Genomic DNA, 17,424 nt, shown 5'->3' on the forward strand with positions numbered 1-17,424 from the left:
AGCAGTCATTTATTTCGGTGAATAATACGAATTAAGCCATACAATATACAACAACTGCAATAATAAAAATACACACAAATACATGCATACATACGCACATGTACGAGAGTATAAAAATAAAAATGCGAGTAATCACATTAAAACTAAATAAAATGCCAACAAATTATCATGAATAAAAGTATGTATGTATGTTTGTATATATAGTAGCTACATATACCTGTAAGTGTGTGTATTTACACCTATGAGCGTTTACGCGTGTTCGCTTGTTTGCCAGCGCTTATCACCGCCAAAAATATTTCGAGATAAAATTTGTAATTTATAACAATTTCATGCAACACATTAAATATAAAGTGACGGTAGCCAACGCGCGCTAATGCCATTACCAAAAAATCACAATCCTTTGTCGGCGAAAACGCCTTTGATTTTGACTTTGGTTTTCAGCATAAAAACATTGAGAACGGCTGCACATACAAGCATACAGATATACATACATGCATACAATCAAACATATATACGCACATACAAACATGTAATCATACATACATTCACATATATAGACATACATTAATTTGTTGCTATTTAGTTATTTGTTTTTGTTGTTGCCCACACTTAGTTTAGCTGATTAGGTACGGCGTAAAGCGACAAATTACTGAGCCGTTATTGTTGTATTAGACGATACCAGGTAGCACATCGTGTGGCTCCGCACAACACCCAACGCCACCGACGAACAGCGAATGATCGATCGATGATATATTTGTTTGCTTTTTTCTTCACTTTTTTCGATTTTGTTGGTCTTGATGAGGTGGGCTGAGCGGGCGGTGCTTTTTATAGTGTATAAGTTTGTAAAAAGGGTGGCGGGCATGGGTACTTATGGCGCTGACAGCGGCAGCGTTTGAACTTTTTTGGGTAGTAAGGGGAATGAAGGTGATTTTAACAGTTATTTACACAAGTTATTTTTGAATTTGCTTTCATTTATATTTTTAAATGTTAGCAATTACCTGAAATTATAAAAATTACATATACATACATATAATATATGTATGTTTGCACGGTTATGTAGTGCTATGTAAATACCAATTTACGTGACTGATCTGACTTCCTTCTGCATATTCTTCTTGCTGAGTCAGCTTTTTTTCTTCAAGGCAGTGAGTAATATTCGCCATATACAGCTAATTTTATATTAATATATAGTATTGAACTGTATGTGCTACCACTGACAATTGGTGATAGTGATAATGATAATACGGCTAATTACGATTAGCTACTGTATATTGATTAATATTTTTGCATTCGTTTTGTGGCACTTTTAAAATTTTTTTAATGTAATCGCTTTAGTTGGAATGTTTTTGTATGCATATAGTTGTAAGAGTACCGAATTTCCGACGGCATTGCTTATCATAAGCAGCAAAATTGCTAATAAATGCTTAATCAAAGGTACATAAAAATACAATACAGTGGACATTAATAAGTCATCTAACAACTTATTAGTGGCGAATAAAAAAACATTTTGTATTTTATATCTGAACAACTTCTTTGGAGACTTTTCCATTGTTTTGGGCAATAATCTATGCCAAGTTTGCAGAAAATATCTCCTGAAATTAAAAATGTTCCCATACAAGCACATTATTCGGATCGTTCAGTTTGTATGGTAGCTATATAATATGGTGACCCAATCTTGAAAATTTCTCTAGATACTATACAGTTTATTTGGACAATTACCCATGGTAAGTTTGGGCAAAATATATACATACACATAATTTATCATTTGCTGCTGTACCCGCACATCCTTTATCGAATTCCATTCAGTAGCTTGTCGGGTAAAGTGGATGTCTGGCGAAGCACCTAAGCCTTTAGGATGTCCATAGTGAAACCACTAGCACTAAAATCCGCTAAATATGGTAAATATGGTATATTATGCCCACTCTGAACCACCCTGTTCTTCCAATGACATTCATTAATTTAATTTACAAAGTTTTAACTGTGCATCTTTCGAAACATTGAGAAGAAACCCTCGATCAATATTTGCGTTTATTTCCCCATACAAAGCTTTGCATTTGCATAGAATATGCTCTATAGTATCGTCTTCTTCTATCTTTTAACAGCTTCTACAATAAGCATTGTTGATGTTCCCAGTCTGCTGGTATGCCTGCCAATACACAGTGATATCATAGAACTTCTACTAGAGAACTTAGGTTATTCCTTTCGAATTTTAATAGTCGTATGTGTGGCCCATATTCCATTCATGTCACGTTGTCCTTCATGTTGAGCAAGTTAGTGATTGACGTCACCGACCCTCAGCTATTTTTATACAAATTTTCTTGATTAAATATCTACAAGTTGCCAGCGGCATATAAATTCACTCTTTTCTTGAATCTAATTGTAATGTAATGCTTGCTTTGGCTAGTACCTCTGCTGTACCAGGAATATTATCATGTCCTGGAACCCGATGCAAGTTTTTGGTCGTGAAATAGGATGTTCGTATCACTAATAGATGAAGGCATTCTTTCATTAACCCTAAGAAATATTAGTGATGATTGGCTATCTTTATATGTGGACATATTCCTTGTTCTGAACATACTTTTTGTCAGAACAAGATGGCTTCCTTTAATATCTGTGATGTCCACATGGTAGACATTGCATTGATCAGGTAGACAGAAGGCGATTCTGTTAACAAATTCTATTGAAAAGATACTATCTCCAATTCGATTATGTTGTTTCGACTCGAAAACAACTGAAAATCAACAATCCTGCCACCAAAATAAAAAAAACACCTGTACTTTCTTCTTCTTCATTACTTGTGTTCTTATCACGTTTAGTGTGGTCGTCATCAAAAGTGGGGTGTTTCGTCCTTGGCTGAAACTCGCTTCAATTGTAAGTAACAGTGCTCAAATCTTAACCACCTTCAAGTCGTCCCACACAAACTAACTTCCGTTAGCACCTTCGACAAGTCCCACCCTGTATAAATACAAACATTCACCTATACATATATATATCATATCATATATATGTATCCGATAATAAGTGTCGCCAATACCGATGGCAATGGCCAACTCCTCTGCTATTTACAACTAATAAATCGATTTATTTACACACATGCACAGATATACATACATATGTATGCTTTCCTCGATTTTTCTCACCTCGCTCGCACCGATGCGGAAGGCGCCGACCATACTTACTTGCCATCTTGCAAGCAAACAATAACAACAATGTACAAGTATAATCAAGTAAGCGAAGATAGAACTGTTAGTGCTGTCATTACAACGATTTATGATTACCTTATTACTTTGTTGATATAATTGTTGTTGGGTGCTTGTTGTAATTGTTTGTTTGACAAGCGTCTCATGAGTGTTGGCGAGTGTCTCCGTTAAAAAGTGTCTGTCTGCCGGCACTTATGGCTATCATAGGTGAAATAGTTTACATTACATGAAATTTTTGTTGTTGTATTTCGTTTATGCCGCCGTCGATAAAGTACAACAAAAGCAAAAAAAAAACATGTGTAATCGATTTGTACACTTTAGCTAATAACAGTTTGTACAATTTTGTGTCAACAAATTATTTAGTATGCAAGTTGAGTGTGAAAGTGTGAGAACATGTATGTATGTGTGAGAGAGTGTGTGTGTGTGGGTGCAAACGAATGCGTGTAAAGTTCCCATTGATACACTTTCCACGCGATATTAAGGTGCATATGCACAGACATATGTAAATATATGCATAAATACATACATACATATGTACATACACATTTTTCATCAATGCATACATACTTACATACATATATACATATGTACGTTTGTATATTTATTGCACATATTTGCTTGCTCTCATATTTATTGAGTTGGCTTTTCAAGTTCTTCTACTCTTCTCTTCCAAATATTTTCAATTGCTTTTTTGTTGTTTTTATTATTGCAGGTAATCGTTCCGTCAATGAGACCACAATCAAAACCGAAAACATATCAAATTCCGGTCATGACGAACCGATGACAACCACCACAGATGAGCCGAAAAACGATAAGAAAAACAAACGTCAACGCCGCCAGCGCACACATTTCACATCACAACAACTGCAAGAGCTGGAGCACACATTCAGCCGGAATCGATATCCGGATATGTCGACACGCGAAGAGATCGCCATGTGGACAAATTTGACCGAAGCACGCGTTAGGGTAAGTCTTAAATGCTGACAGATTTTCATTTGTTGTTCATATCAGATTATGAGATATAAGTAAGTGAGATGGTTAGGTGAGGTAAGATGGCTGATCTAGAGAGATCGCACGTAGACTGCTATATGTATTCCTTTGTGAGGACTACAGAAAAGAAGAACTCCATAAATAAGCAAAACTCTTAGTAGTCAATACAAATTTGCACAGGCGTTTCATTTCCGCTCCCGCCAGTTCGGTGATATTTCTGAAGGTATGCGCTCCCAAGTGTTTAAGTCTTGACCTGCCAAACGCGGAGCAGATAAGAAGGAAGCGTTGAGTTGTTTGCACCTCATCTTCTTCCATTCAGTTTTAGCAGATGTTGTCTGGTAAGATTCCCAACCTTACAGCATGGACGGCAATACTGTAATGGCCTGTTAAATGAGGGAGCGGCTAGCCTTACTGAGGCAAAGAGATCACTAGATCACTTATGAGCGATGAAACTTGTCTTCTACTTTTTGATTGTAAAAAAGTTGTAATTTTTCTCGGCCAAAGAGAGCATATAATTTTCTAACAAAATTTTACAACCTTTTTCAAAGTTTACCATTCTGTTTTTTCAACCAAATCTTCTCGAAACTAATTCTATTGCCTTAAGATTTCAAATTAAAAGTTTCCAATTGTTACGAAATGCATCAGTACATAAATATACATATGTAACTAGATAAGTATGCCATTGTGACTTTTACACCAAATCTCACGCCCATCGCCTCACCACGCACGAATCGAATCGCGAGAGCACTTTAACCAACGACTACTGGTCACTGCATAGCCATAACTTTGCACCAAGCTCCCCATTGAGAGTTTTGTAAAATATGTGCGGAGTGGGCAACACTCACGAAGCGAAAACATAAAATCGAACAACGGCCAAATGGAAAACAAATTTAAGCGCGGAACGAGTAACAAAGCCGTGTTGCATGCCACATGCGCGAAACGCCAATTTATGGCAATATTACGGCCAACAAGCTGCAACAGCCAGCAAAGCACAAAAAGGCAGCTGAACTGCAGCCGATTGCATGCACTTCGGAGAGGGACAGCGGCAGCCAGGGCTGGTTGGGGAGTGCAACCACAACACTGGCAGCGCGAAATTCCACCGCAATGCGCGAATAACCGAAAATGCTGTCATACTTTATGGTGAATATACAACAACTACAAGTGTGTAACGCCAGCGCAGCGGCAGAAGTGCGAAGCTGAGACGGGTTAGCGGCTATAAAGGCTAGACTCTGCAGCGCCAGCTTTGCAAATAAATTCCGAAAATGCACACAAAACCCCACAGCGCTTAATCTGTGCAGGCGTCCATGTGTTGCTGTTGTTGTTGTTGTTGATGTTGGTGTCCCAGCTGTTGTTGAGCTTATTACGCGGTTATTTGCGCTGCCTTTTTTCGCCGGCTGTGTAGTAAAAATGCCAAAAACAACGAATTTACGAGTTGGCAGCCATGATGCAACAGCAACAGCAACAACAAACATCAACAACGGTGTGTGCGTGTGTAAGCCACGACCACAACAATCAACATGGTGGCTTTTCAATGAGTATAACTTTCGGCCAGTGGCCGAACGGTAACAGCACAACACGAACAACAATAAGCACGAAACGAGCAACAATAAGAACAACACAGTACAGTAACGAAGTGGCTTGTGCTATGCAATGTTAATGCGGTCAATGTTCGTGCTTTGTGGCGTATTTTGCATGCGTACACCGTGTGTACCGTTATTTGCGCCAGCACATAATTTTGTCTCCGCCTTCGACAATACACCATCGCCGGCTACAAATTTAAGCATTTTTAATCGGTTCGGCATATAAAGCGTTTAATAAATCTATTATAATATTCTGTGTATATACATATGTATATGTATATGTATATATTTATATATTTATAAATGCATATACCTACATATGTATGTATGTATCTATACATATGGATTGCAAATAATATGTGCATATTGAACTTTTAATTTGCTGGTTTTCCGCTTTATTATGCACTCTCACAGAATTTTCGTTTGCCACTTTCACATTTATAATTTGCAAACGGAATATATGAGCAATGCGTGACTCTGAAAATTATTGCTCATTTGCGGTTTTTTGGCAATTGGCAACGCGTTGTTATTAAGTGCGAATTTATTTATGTACATTTTCCTCATTCTACACTCCTGGGTCGCATTGGTTTGGTGAAATTTTTCAAAAATAAGAGGAAACAAGTAAGAAAGGGCTAAGTTCGGCTGCAACCGAACATTTTTACTCTTGAAACTTGCAAGAATCAAAGTCAAGCCAGGGAAATACTTTAAGATGTAAGCCCAATCATATAGAGTAAAGTCAGACGGATGTTCGAAAATCCGTATATAAGTTATATAGGGGCTAGGTCAAGTTTTCGCTCAAATTTACTATTTTTGGCATAAAAATGCACAGTTATCAATAAAATACGCTCTCTTGTTTTCATTGACTCACACATTGGCCGATATATGCGGTACATAGCCACCCAGAAAATCGAAAATCGTTATATTAGGTACATGGGGGCTACGGGAAGGTTTGGCCTGATTCAACCTATTTTTGACATACAGACATACCGTTGTCAGAGAAGTACTATTCATGAATTTCAATTATGTATATATGTATATCAGACATTCTCTGATATTTTCGGTCAAAAGTCAACTATAGGTACTGGGGTCCAAGTATTTGGTACCTAGGGGCTTGAACAGTTTTTGTTGGATTTAAACAATTTTCGGCCATAAAGTGGCACACACCAAAGGAATTATTGGTGAAAAATTGTGTCCCGTTATATGAATTACTTCGTGATTTGTGTACTGGAAAGTGAAAAAATCAAATGGAATTTTAAATTGTGTTATATGAGAAGTAGGCGTGGTTGTTGTCAGATTTAGCCTATTTTCTTATTGTAACATAGAAATGTTAGAAAATTGATACGTACTAAATTTTGTCGAAAACGGTATGTTGGGTCCCGGGATATGTCGGGCCCATCGTCCAATTTTCACACCAGCTCCCTTAAAGCTCTCTTGTACCATTCCGACGGCAAATTTTTACCATTATATGTGGAGTTAGCGGGATTATATCCTCCGATTTCATCCGTTTTCACGCCGTCCGTAGAAGTTTTTATAAAATTTTTACTCAGCGAATTTGGTTGTCGCAGCTTAAGTAGTTTAGGAGATATGTATGTACATTAAACTTGTTAGAGGGCTGGCCCACGACCATTTTTCAAAAAGTTTTTCCACAGGTGCTCCTTGCTTCTGGGGCACTTTGTACCAAATTTCGGCTTTATATCATAATTTTGTGCTTAGTTATGGCACTTTTTATGTTTCCGGTTAATGGCGATTTGGGGGGTGGCAGTGGTCCGATTACTCACATCTACAAAGTCGATTTTTTTTACAAAGGAACCTACGTATAAAGTTTCATCCAGATATCTCAATTTTTATTTAAGTTACAGTTTGCACGGACAGATGGACGGACGGACAGATAGACAGTCAGCCGGATTTCAACTTTTCTCGTCAGCTTTATCATTTATATATTAATAACCCTATATCTATTTGGAGTAGTTTTAGATGATACGTACAACTGTTAGGTGAGCAAAACTACAGAGTGTTGTAGGAACTGGTTGGGAAAATATAAAAAGATTTAAAAAAATAAAATAAAAAAACATTAAAGGAGTAACATGGGTTTCCACGGGTAAAAAAAAAAGACTTTTATCAACAATTTTTTTCTACAATACTCTATTGTTACAAACAATACACTATTAACAAAGAAAGTCGGAAATTTTTGGAAAAAAAAAAAATAGTTTAAACTCGGCCATTTCGAGCTCATTTCCGGTGACACCTCGGAAAAAAAGATGCTGATGGACAACTCCTTACAGGATCATCTAAAGGGAAATATGTGCTTTAGTAAAAACCTTAACCTAGAACACGGACGAAGGAAAGAAACTGAAAATTGCATTTTTAGCAGACATTTTTATAAAAAAAAATTAAAATTTCAGTGAACATTTCTTTCGTCCGTCTTTAAGACTTGTATTGTTCTCGAGAAAGCTTGCCAGCCGACTTCAAAAACAGAGTTTCGAGAACAACACTTTTAAAGAAGCCGCACTTAGCCAAACTAGCCTCGAGCGCACAAGTTCTCAAGGCTGTATCTCCAAAAATATTACTCGGATCAACTTGAAAATTCAGTACAATATTCTAGAGGTACTGTATAATTTAATAAGGCAATAAAAAATCGATTTTTTGAAACCCATAAGCCCAAGTAACCACACAAAAATTATAAATTTTATAAAATAATGGTAATTTTCGCTACATAATTATTTGTTGTTGGAACGAAGGCCCAGCAATTGAACTGCTATTTTTCTTCTTTTAATAATTTTTTTAATTATTTCGTATGCAGAAATTAACTAACTTTTCCTAGGGCAAAAAAAATTTTATTCAGCTTCTATTATACCATTTGTTTCCACTGGCAAATACACCCTTCTCACATCCCCTTCGTAGTCACATTTATGTATATACACCGCTTTCGCTTCTGCGTCGTGTGCGTGTATTTTCCGGTGGCGTCAATGTTTGCACGCACTTAATCCTTTTGTATACAATATCTGATAAATTTTATTGCCGCTATTATTGCAGTCAAAGATTCATTTACATTAGGCAGATCGAACACACAAAAAAAGTGGGATGTGCACGCAGAGCTCTACAATACACGCATAAATATGTAAGTATATGCATACATATGTATATGTATATATGTTTGAGTGTGCGTGCAACTTGCTCGCTGCCTTTTTGCATTTTCGGTTGCTGCAACATATTAGATCATTAATTTCAATGCGGTTTCTAATTCATTAAACTACACAGAGGGTCGGCGCCAGTCCACACCGAAAAAGGGGTGCCAATGACAAAGGGAGTAAAACTGTAAACTGCGTATGCTGCCGCCTTTCTATCTGCCACAGTGTTGACAAATTACCCACCGCTGTTTTATTTTGCATTTGTATTAGGCATATTATTGCTACATTTTGCAGCCCGAACTCCCTGTGGTCTTATCAGGCGAGGTGAAGCATCTATGTAATATGTGCGTATGTTTGTATGTATTATGGATAATGGGTCCATAAAACAGGCTGTCTTATGAGTTGCTGCATACTTCTTACCGCTATGTGTGTGTAATTTTGTCGCCTTTAACGGGAGTTGACTTGTCATTATTTGGAAAATATGTTTTTATTTTTGGCATTTTTCGGAACACATGTTCCAATTGACATAATTTCGCATCATGAACTTGATCTAGATACAAACACTATCACACAGACATGTATATGCTGAGTTAAATTGCGTTCATTGCGGTTTCATGGGGTGCATTGAAGCATTTAAGCGCCTTGCAGCGAGTGAAAGGCGCACTTGTTCGTCGCGGCATATTCCAAGGACAACGGGCGAATATTGTTGTATTGACATTGATTGTGTTGGTAAGTGCGTGGACGCGGTATTTTATTGCCATTATTGCAGTAGATTAGCTGCTGATATTCATAGCACTAGCTCTACATGTGCCTTGGTAGTGTTGTTGGTGGTGTCATTTAACTCTTGTCTGCCACAAAAGCGAGTCAAGTGCGCTTACCATTGTACTGCCATTGTTGTTTTTGTACCTATTTATGTGCGAATGTGTATGTGTATAGTAGAAATTTTGCCATATGCGCTGCTACAAATTTGACAGCACCTTGGCAACTCCGCCTTTCAGTCATATTTCCGTTTTCTTGTCGCTTTTGTGCATTTACATAAATAAACCATGAAATTTGCGTCATCATTAAATTTGTCAAATGGAATTTTTTTTTACCCTGAGCAGGCTGTATTAAGTATGCCAACAAGTTTGTAACACGCAGAGGGCAATTTCGGATACCACCATTCGAAATCCTTTATCTATATCTCAGCTCATCTGTATACATATACTCGTATCTAGTCGTACAATTTTAGAGATATCGATCTGAAATTCTGCATGTATGGTTTTCTCCCCAAGATGTTGCTCATTTCTTGGAATCGCCGTTATCGGACTACTCGGCGATATAGCTGCTATACAAACTGATCGATCAAAATCAAGTCTTTGTAGGGAAAACTTTTTTCTTAGACAATATATCTTCTCGAAATTCGTTATTTACTATTATCTTAAGCAACAGCTACAATATGCGAAGAAGATTGTTAAGATCAGGCCCCTATAGCATATAGCTGCCATACAGACCATTTGTTCAAAATCAAGTACTCATATGAACAACTTTTTTATTTGATAAGATATCAACACGAAATATGGCATGCACTATTTTTAAATATAATGTCACAATCTCCGAATATATTGTTCAGATCGGACTACTATAGCATATAGCTGCCATACAAACTGACCTAACGAAATCAAGTTAGAGACTTTTTTATAACAATTTATTTTATAAAAGATACAGCTGTGAAGGGTATCAGAGTACAGTGCAACCTTAGTTTACGCTTCTTCTTATTATTTTCTTCTCATTTGCATATTCACGTTTGCTGTGCGCTAACTCTGCAACTGCGAAATGCATCTATGAAGTGTACTTTCTCAGTCAAAAAAATCTCATTTCCTCTAGCAAGCAAGCGAGGCAACTGTTTTTTATTGTTGTTTTTCATTAATTGCATTTTTATGATTTTATGTGAATTGCAATGTCAATGCATATGTCAAATTTTCGCTTTGGCGCAAATTCATTTAGGACACATCAATTGATCAATGCAATATCACTTTCGTCAATTAGCTGATTGAGTAGCGATTTTCTAATTTTATAAATATTTCTTTAATTGCATAACCTTACACATAGTTGAAGTTTAAAGAAACCCCTCTAAAAGTACGCATTACGCCATGTGTGCCTCTGGCGGTGTCGCACAACTTTTTTTTATAACAAATCGAAAGCAAAACGGAACTCTTTATGCCTATTTATTTTCATTTAGCACTCCGTTGTTGTTGTTGTTGTTATTTTATATTTTTTGCCGCTTGTCTTTTTTGATTGATAAAGAAGTGTTGTCACTTCTGAAATGCCATCAGCAATCATCGATCATCGCCTTGTTGTGCACCGCGATGCCGACAACATTGCGGCCCTGCTTTGACGCTGCTGTTGGCGCCGCTGCTAATGACCGGCTGCAAACAGCAATGCTGTCGATGATGATTATGATTTCTACTTTTCATAATAATTAGTAATGTATGTACTTATATGTATATATTTATGTATTAATGTATATACAGTTTTTTATTTACTATATTTGCCCCTTGGCGCCACCAACAATTCGCTTCCATATTTCCTCTATTTCCCAAGTGTACCTGGATGTGTATTGTTGTATTGACACATTCGTCATGCTGCCGGCAGTCACTTCCCTACTTCTAAGCAAATATAGCTAATTACATATTTACAATAAATAAATGCATAAATACGTAGACATCTAAGTACTTCAGTGCAGAGAGTCTTTGTATATATGCGTAATTTCTATTCAATTTTTCCCTACTCGTTTACTATCCCATCCACATTAATTTGTATAGAAATTAACAGAAGAAAATTAATAAAAAACAGCACACATCAGATCACACTCGATAAGCTCATTGAACTAAAGCTTAACTTGTCAAAGTTGGAGTATGCATATTACATATACACCGTTATGCTGATATGCCCTGTAGGAAAGAGAACTATTTGTGGCGCCTAAAGCAGCGACAAATCTCATAGCAAATATGCTTGTTATAACGGGTGATTTTTTTGAGGTTAGGATTTTCATGCATTAGTATTTGACAGATCACGTGAGATTTCAGACATGGTGTCAAAGAGAAAGATGCTCAGTATGCTTTGACATTTCATCATGAATAGACTTACTAACGAGCAACGCTTGCAAATCATTGAATTTTATTACCAAAATCAGTGTTCGGTTCGAAATGTGAAAATCCGCTTTTTTATCGACAAATTTTGTTCAGCGATGAGGCTCATTTCTGGTTGAATGGCTACGTAAATAAGCAAAATTGCCGCATTTGGGGTGAAGAGCAACCAGAAGCCGTTCAAGAACTGCCCATGCATCCCGAAAAATGCACTGTTTGGTGTGGTTTGTACGCTGGTGGAATCATTGGACCGTATTTTTTGCTAACAAACTTTTTGTTGCCAAAAATGGAAGAACTGAACTTGGTTGACATGTGGTTTCAACAAGATGGCGCTACATGCCACACAGCTCGCGATTCTATGGCCATTTTGAGGGAAAACTTCGGACAACAATTCATCTCAAGAAATGGACCCGTAAGTTGGCCACCAAGATCATGCGATTTAACGCCTTTAGACTATTTTTTGTGGGGCTACGTCAAGTCTAAAGTCTACAGAAATAAGCCAGCAACTATTCCAGCTTTGGAAGACAACATTTCCGAAGAAATTCGGGCTATTCCGGCCGAAATGCTCGAAAAAGTTGCCCAAAATTGGACTTTCCGAATGGACCACCTAAGACGCAGCCGCGGTCAACATTTAAATGAAATTATCTTCAAAAAGTAAATGTCATGAACCAATCTAACGTTTCAAATAAAGAACCGATGAGATTTTGCAAATTTTATGCGTTTTTTTTTAAAAAAGTTATCAAGCTCTTAAAAAATCACCCTTTACTTAGCTCATAAGACGTATTAGCTGATCTCATAATTATATTGCAAATCTACGAAACTCACCACACCATTTTATGAAGTTCATATTTTTCACCCTTCTTCGATCTTAAATGTTATTATAATCTTTTCTGATGTATTTAAACTGGCATACACAGTTTTCGAAATCTGAAGACAAATTCCTAAGTGGAAGATCTCTCTCCTTCTCTCTCTTTCTCTCTTTCAACAACCATTGTCTACTTCGTTTCGGAATTATCGAAATTCATAATTTAGAAACATATTTTTCTTATCATATTATTAAAGAATCAAATGATTTTGAGCAAGTTAGTAATTAGTAATGAATGTTTGAAATATTAAAGAATATTCTGTATTATCAAATAACTTCGAAAATTCCATTAAAAGAATTAGATATTGATCTACTACATATTTACGAACATAAAAAGTTTTGTTACAGTCAAATATATCTTTTTAGAATTTTGGTTTTCTCTACTCCCAGAGATCACACATAAATGAGAGCTATTAACGTTCAAAAAAATTTTCAAATATTTAAAGCATAAAAATTTAACTACTCGCCTAATCACAGTTTCATTATTATTGAAATTCTTAAATTAGAAGTTATTATCTTTTATTAAACACCTTTTTGGTATCAGAATAACAGGTTTCAAGAAAATGTCAAAACCATAAATTTTCCCTACAGGGCATTAAAGGGCTGTCAAATATTCACACTGCCTGAACATTTATAAGTATCGCTCCTAATTGAATGTCAAAACTCAAGTGGCGCGGAATTCAACTAACTTTTGGTTAACGAAATTTGTTGTTCATGCCACATTACAAGTACTGGGTACTTGAGCAGGTTTGACAGGGAAAACAAAAAATAAAATAGTTCCCGAAACATAGATGGGGTTATATATTGAGAATGTCCTTTATGTGGATGTTATCACATGAACTTATATTTTACAATTTCTATAACAATGACTAATTTAATAGTAAAGTATACGCCAACTTCTCTGTGCCTAAAATAGGCATCTAACTTGTTTTGGCTGCAAATAGTTTTTTATATGATTATATGGTTATAGTAATGATAAGTTCAAAATGTTGCAAGCCAAGTAATTAATGATAAAGTAATCAGTGTCAAATTATCTCACTACTTTATACAATTTTATTATACCGTTATTATACCGCCAGTATAGTTTATAGAGTATAGTCATTCCCTTAAGAATTTCACCTTTGAGTTTTGATAATCACAAGTGTAATAGTTTCGCTCCAATTAACTCAATTAGATAATTGAAAACTGTTTAGTGTATTTGTGTGCACAGTTAGTAACAACAATGTATGAACTTTGATTAGGGAGAATATTATTATGATAAGTGATGATGACTTCAGCTGGCAGACGAAATTTCGTTACTAATTTTAAACAGGAATTTTTGATTCAGCATTTTGATTGGACACTTATATCTGAGAGAGGAATTGAAGTAGTTCAACGCGCATAAGTGTGCTATTTGATTAGTCGAATGGTTAAATATAGACTATTGAAAATTTTTTTCGACAACAACAGCGGAATTCGCACTGTAGATACTATGTTGTATTTATATTGAACAATGGTGTTTGAATTTTTGTCCGAACTAGAGTTAGTATTATGCTCTTTATAGAGAAAATAATGATATTTTATGACAACAAAGTTCATGGAAATTGTAAACAAAAGGCAAAATATTTAATTATTCATGAGTAATTATTTTGTCGCCTTCAAAGTAATCCCCACCATATGAAAGACACTTATGCCAACGATTTTTCCAGTCCTCGAAACACTTTTTTGGGATGGCCTTTAGCTCTTTCAGCTTTAAAATCGGTCACAATCGTGGCTCGATGCGATGGTGCAATATTATCGTGTAAAATCCATGAACTGTTCTTCCAAAATTTCGGCTTTTTTCGACGGATGCTTTCACGCAAACACCCCAATGCCGCTAAATAGAACATCTTATCTTTATTATTTCGATTGCAATTCTGTCAATCTGGAACACTGCATCGTGGAACCTTCTAATGATGGTGTCTTCACTACACACACACCTGCAAATGATTTGTGGGTGGGGCGAAGGTACTGGAGAAGCGGTGCAGTGAGCTCTGTTTTAGATGGATCGATGCTAAACGAGAGGGTAGGCGGTGTTTTCTTCTTAGAGCTCAACATTAACTTTAAATTAAGGTTTCGGGTGTGTTTTTCAATCTCAGGTGGCTGTCATAGAGGTAGCAGTAGATGTACTGTCCCGAAATGAAGTTTCCTTTAAAAAGTTGTATATTCACTACAACATTTTTCTTATTCACGATCTTTAAAAATTCTGCAAGATGTGTTCATTTCTCTAAAGTATGTCTTTAGACGGTCTCACCCTTTGCAACGTGAGTAAAATAACAAGCATTCACAAAAGCATTAAGGTCCTCTATAGAATGTCGTTAAAGGGAGATATTTATTATCACATATTAGCTACTCTGAAAAAATAAATTATTTAAGTTCTAAAATAGATAATCCTCATAATGCCGTTATTTACATTAAAAAACAATTCGAAACAAATGCCACGCACTCGTCATTCTCATATGCCACGTATCACTACGAAATATGTAAAGACACACATCATCGAATTGCTTCAAAAGGACATACAGTAATTCATTAAATAATTTTCCAAAACATAAACTACAACAACACATGCGCCGAATATAATGAAACTTAAAAAAATAAAAGTCATAAAACCGTTTGTTGATTTTTTTTTCAAATACACATCAGCGAGTCATCAAAAACACTTTAACCAATTTGAAACTGCAACCACCACCATCACCAGCAATTCAACCAACAGAGTCAACAGTAAATTTGCAACGTATATTTGTACGAAGTAGACTGTTGCCAGGGGACTGGGGTGACTATTAAAAATCTTTACAAATTGGCATCAACGCCGCAGATGGGTGTGCGCTTGTATTAATGTATAGAGATATGTATATTTAAGGATGTCTGTATGTGCATGTGTATGCTGTTCGCACTGTACAGAAAAAACTAAACGGTATTTTTTCCAAAAGCTTTGATTTGCACTTTTTTGCTATTAGTCGCCGCCAGAATCGACAGCACGACAGGTGTTGGCAATCGCTTGATGGCACATGAAAGACCATTAAGTGCTCGTTTGTTCACCGATTGCTAGTTGGTGGCTTGTTTTTGTGATGCAGCTTCCTTTGGCATTGGATTTTAGCGCTGTTGCTGGCGTTTATTGCTCAATTTCTTATTTTTTCACTATTTTGCCATACAACTCTAGGTTTGTGAGGACTAAAGGCAACAATATATAAACATACCATATATTGTATGTGTAGTTTTCGAGCTTCATTCTTTGCAAATCAGAGTTTTTTCTCTATCCACTTTTTTGTTTTTTTTTGTTTTTGTTTATGCGCTCGTTCATTGTTCATTGGCCATGTATTGGCGGTGGGATTTGCTGGTTTCAACAAGCTTTTCAAAAAGCCATAATGTGACCATTTATGAGCAGTGCCAAATGGCTAAATGGTAAATAACGGTTTGTGCGCATTGACGGTCAGTTGGTTGGTTAGTTTTTAAGCCATTTTTGTGGATTAGAAGTGAGGAGTTTAACTAATACTTTTATATTTCTTTGTTTGTAGTCCCAAAGAGAACGAAATATACTGGTTTTCTGGTATTAGACCGATTTGTTTGTTTTTTTTTGTCTAGTTTGTTAACTTAAAACTGCAATTTATTAAAATAAGTTTGAAGTTAATAGTAATACTTTGAGGTATTCTGGGGTATTTGGCACGGAATAGGTAAGTTATAGAAATAAAATTCATTAAGGTTCCACCCATGAAGAAATCTCGAATGCTGCATCCTTTTTTCTTTTAAAAATTTACTGTGTTTTCTTAAAATACAGTGATTACCGATTATTACATATTATTTCCATATATTCTGCCTTCAACTTCAGAATAAAGTTTCATCAACTATTACTAAAGCTCCCAATACTTCAATAATTTATCACTGCAAATACTTATTTGGAACATAACTGTGTATTACACCCTACCAATAATAACCAAACATCACAAGCTATCATCGATCTTGTCTCTGTCATTTTCACGTATCATTTAACAGCAGGCAACTCTGAAGAATTGAGTGAAGTGAAAAGTGCAAAAAAGCCTTCATGACTGCCAAGCCGTTGCATAAAAACTTAAATTCAAAGCAAAAAAAATTAAGAAAAATTCTAAAATAGCAACTAACAGCAATAACACGCTTGCACGGATATTGCTAACAGCAAAAAAGAGCCAAACTAGTCGGTGGGTCTAGCGCTGCTGACCGAAGCATGAAATTCTAATTGGTTTTGATGAAAGCAATGATGACATTGTTAGTTTTTTCTCACTGATTTTTTGCTTGCTACTGCGAATGACTGAGCTGGCAGCCAAGGATAACCTTAACGGCTCATCAGGTATGGAAGCCTTGGTGTTGTTTGTGCAGGGATGTATGTAGGTGAGCAAAAAATAGCAGAAATTTGTGATAAATTGATGAAAAATGGCAGAGGGAAGTGAGTTGAAGTTGAAAGCGAATGCGTGGGAAATGAGCTTAGGAAAATGAAAAGGTATAAGAGCAAATCGTTTTAGAAAGTTAAGAAAATATTTT

At 36.1% G+C, this 17,424-nt stretch overlaps 1 protein-coding gene across 2 annotated transcripts in view; it reads left to right on the forward strand.

The window, feature by feature from the left end:
* LOC105233684 (pituitary homeobox homolog Ptx1) overlaps window positions 1–17,424 on the forward strand; it is a 75,800-nt gene that overhangs the window by 46,841 nt on the left and 11,535 nt on the right. For both annotated transcript variants that reach the window (XM_049447163.1, XM_049447164.1), the window contains exon 4: window positions 3,913–4,166. In XM_049447163.1, the coding sequence (XP_049303120.1) occupies window positions 3,913–4,166 (254 nt within the window). The remainder of the gene's footprint in view (window positions 1–3,912; window positions 4,167–17,424) is intronic.

The sequence above is a fragment of the Bactrocera dorsalis genome, chromosome 2, assembly GCF_023373825.1.
Source record: "Bactrocera dorsalis isolate Fly_Bdor chromosome 2, ASM2337382v1, whole genome shotgun sequence".
Classification (NCBI taxonomy): Eukaryota; Metazoa; Arthropoda; class Insecta; order Diptera; family Tephritidae; genus Bactrocera; species Bactrocera dorsalis.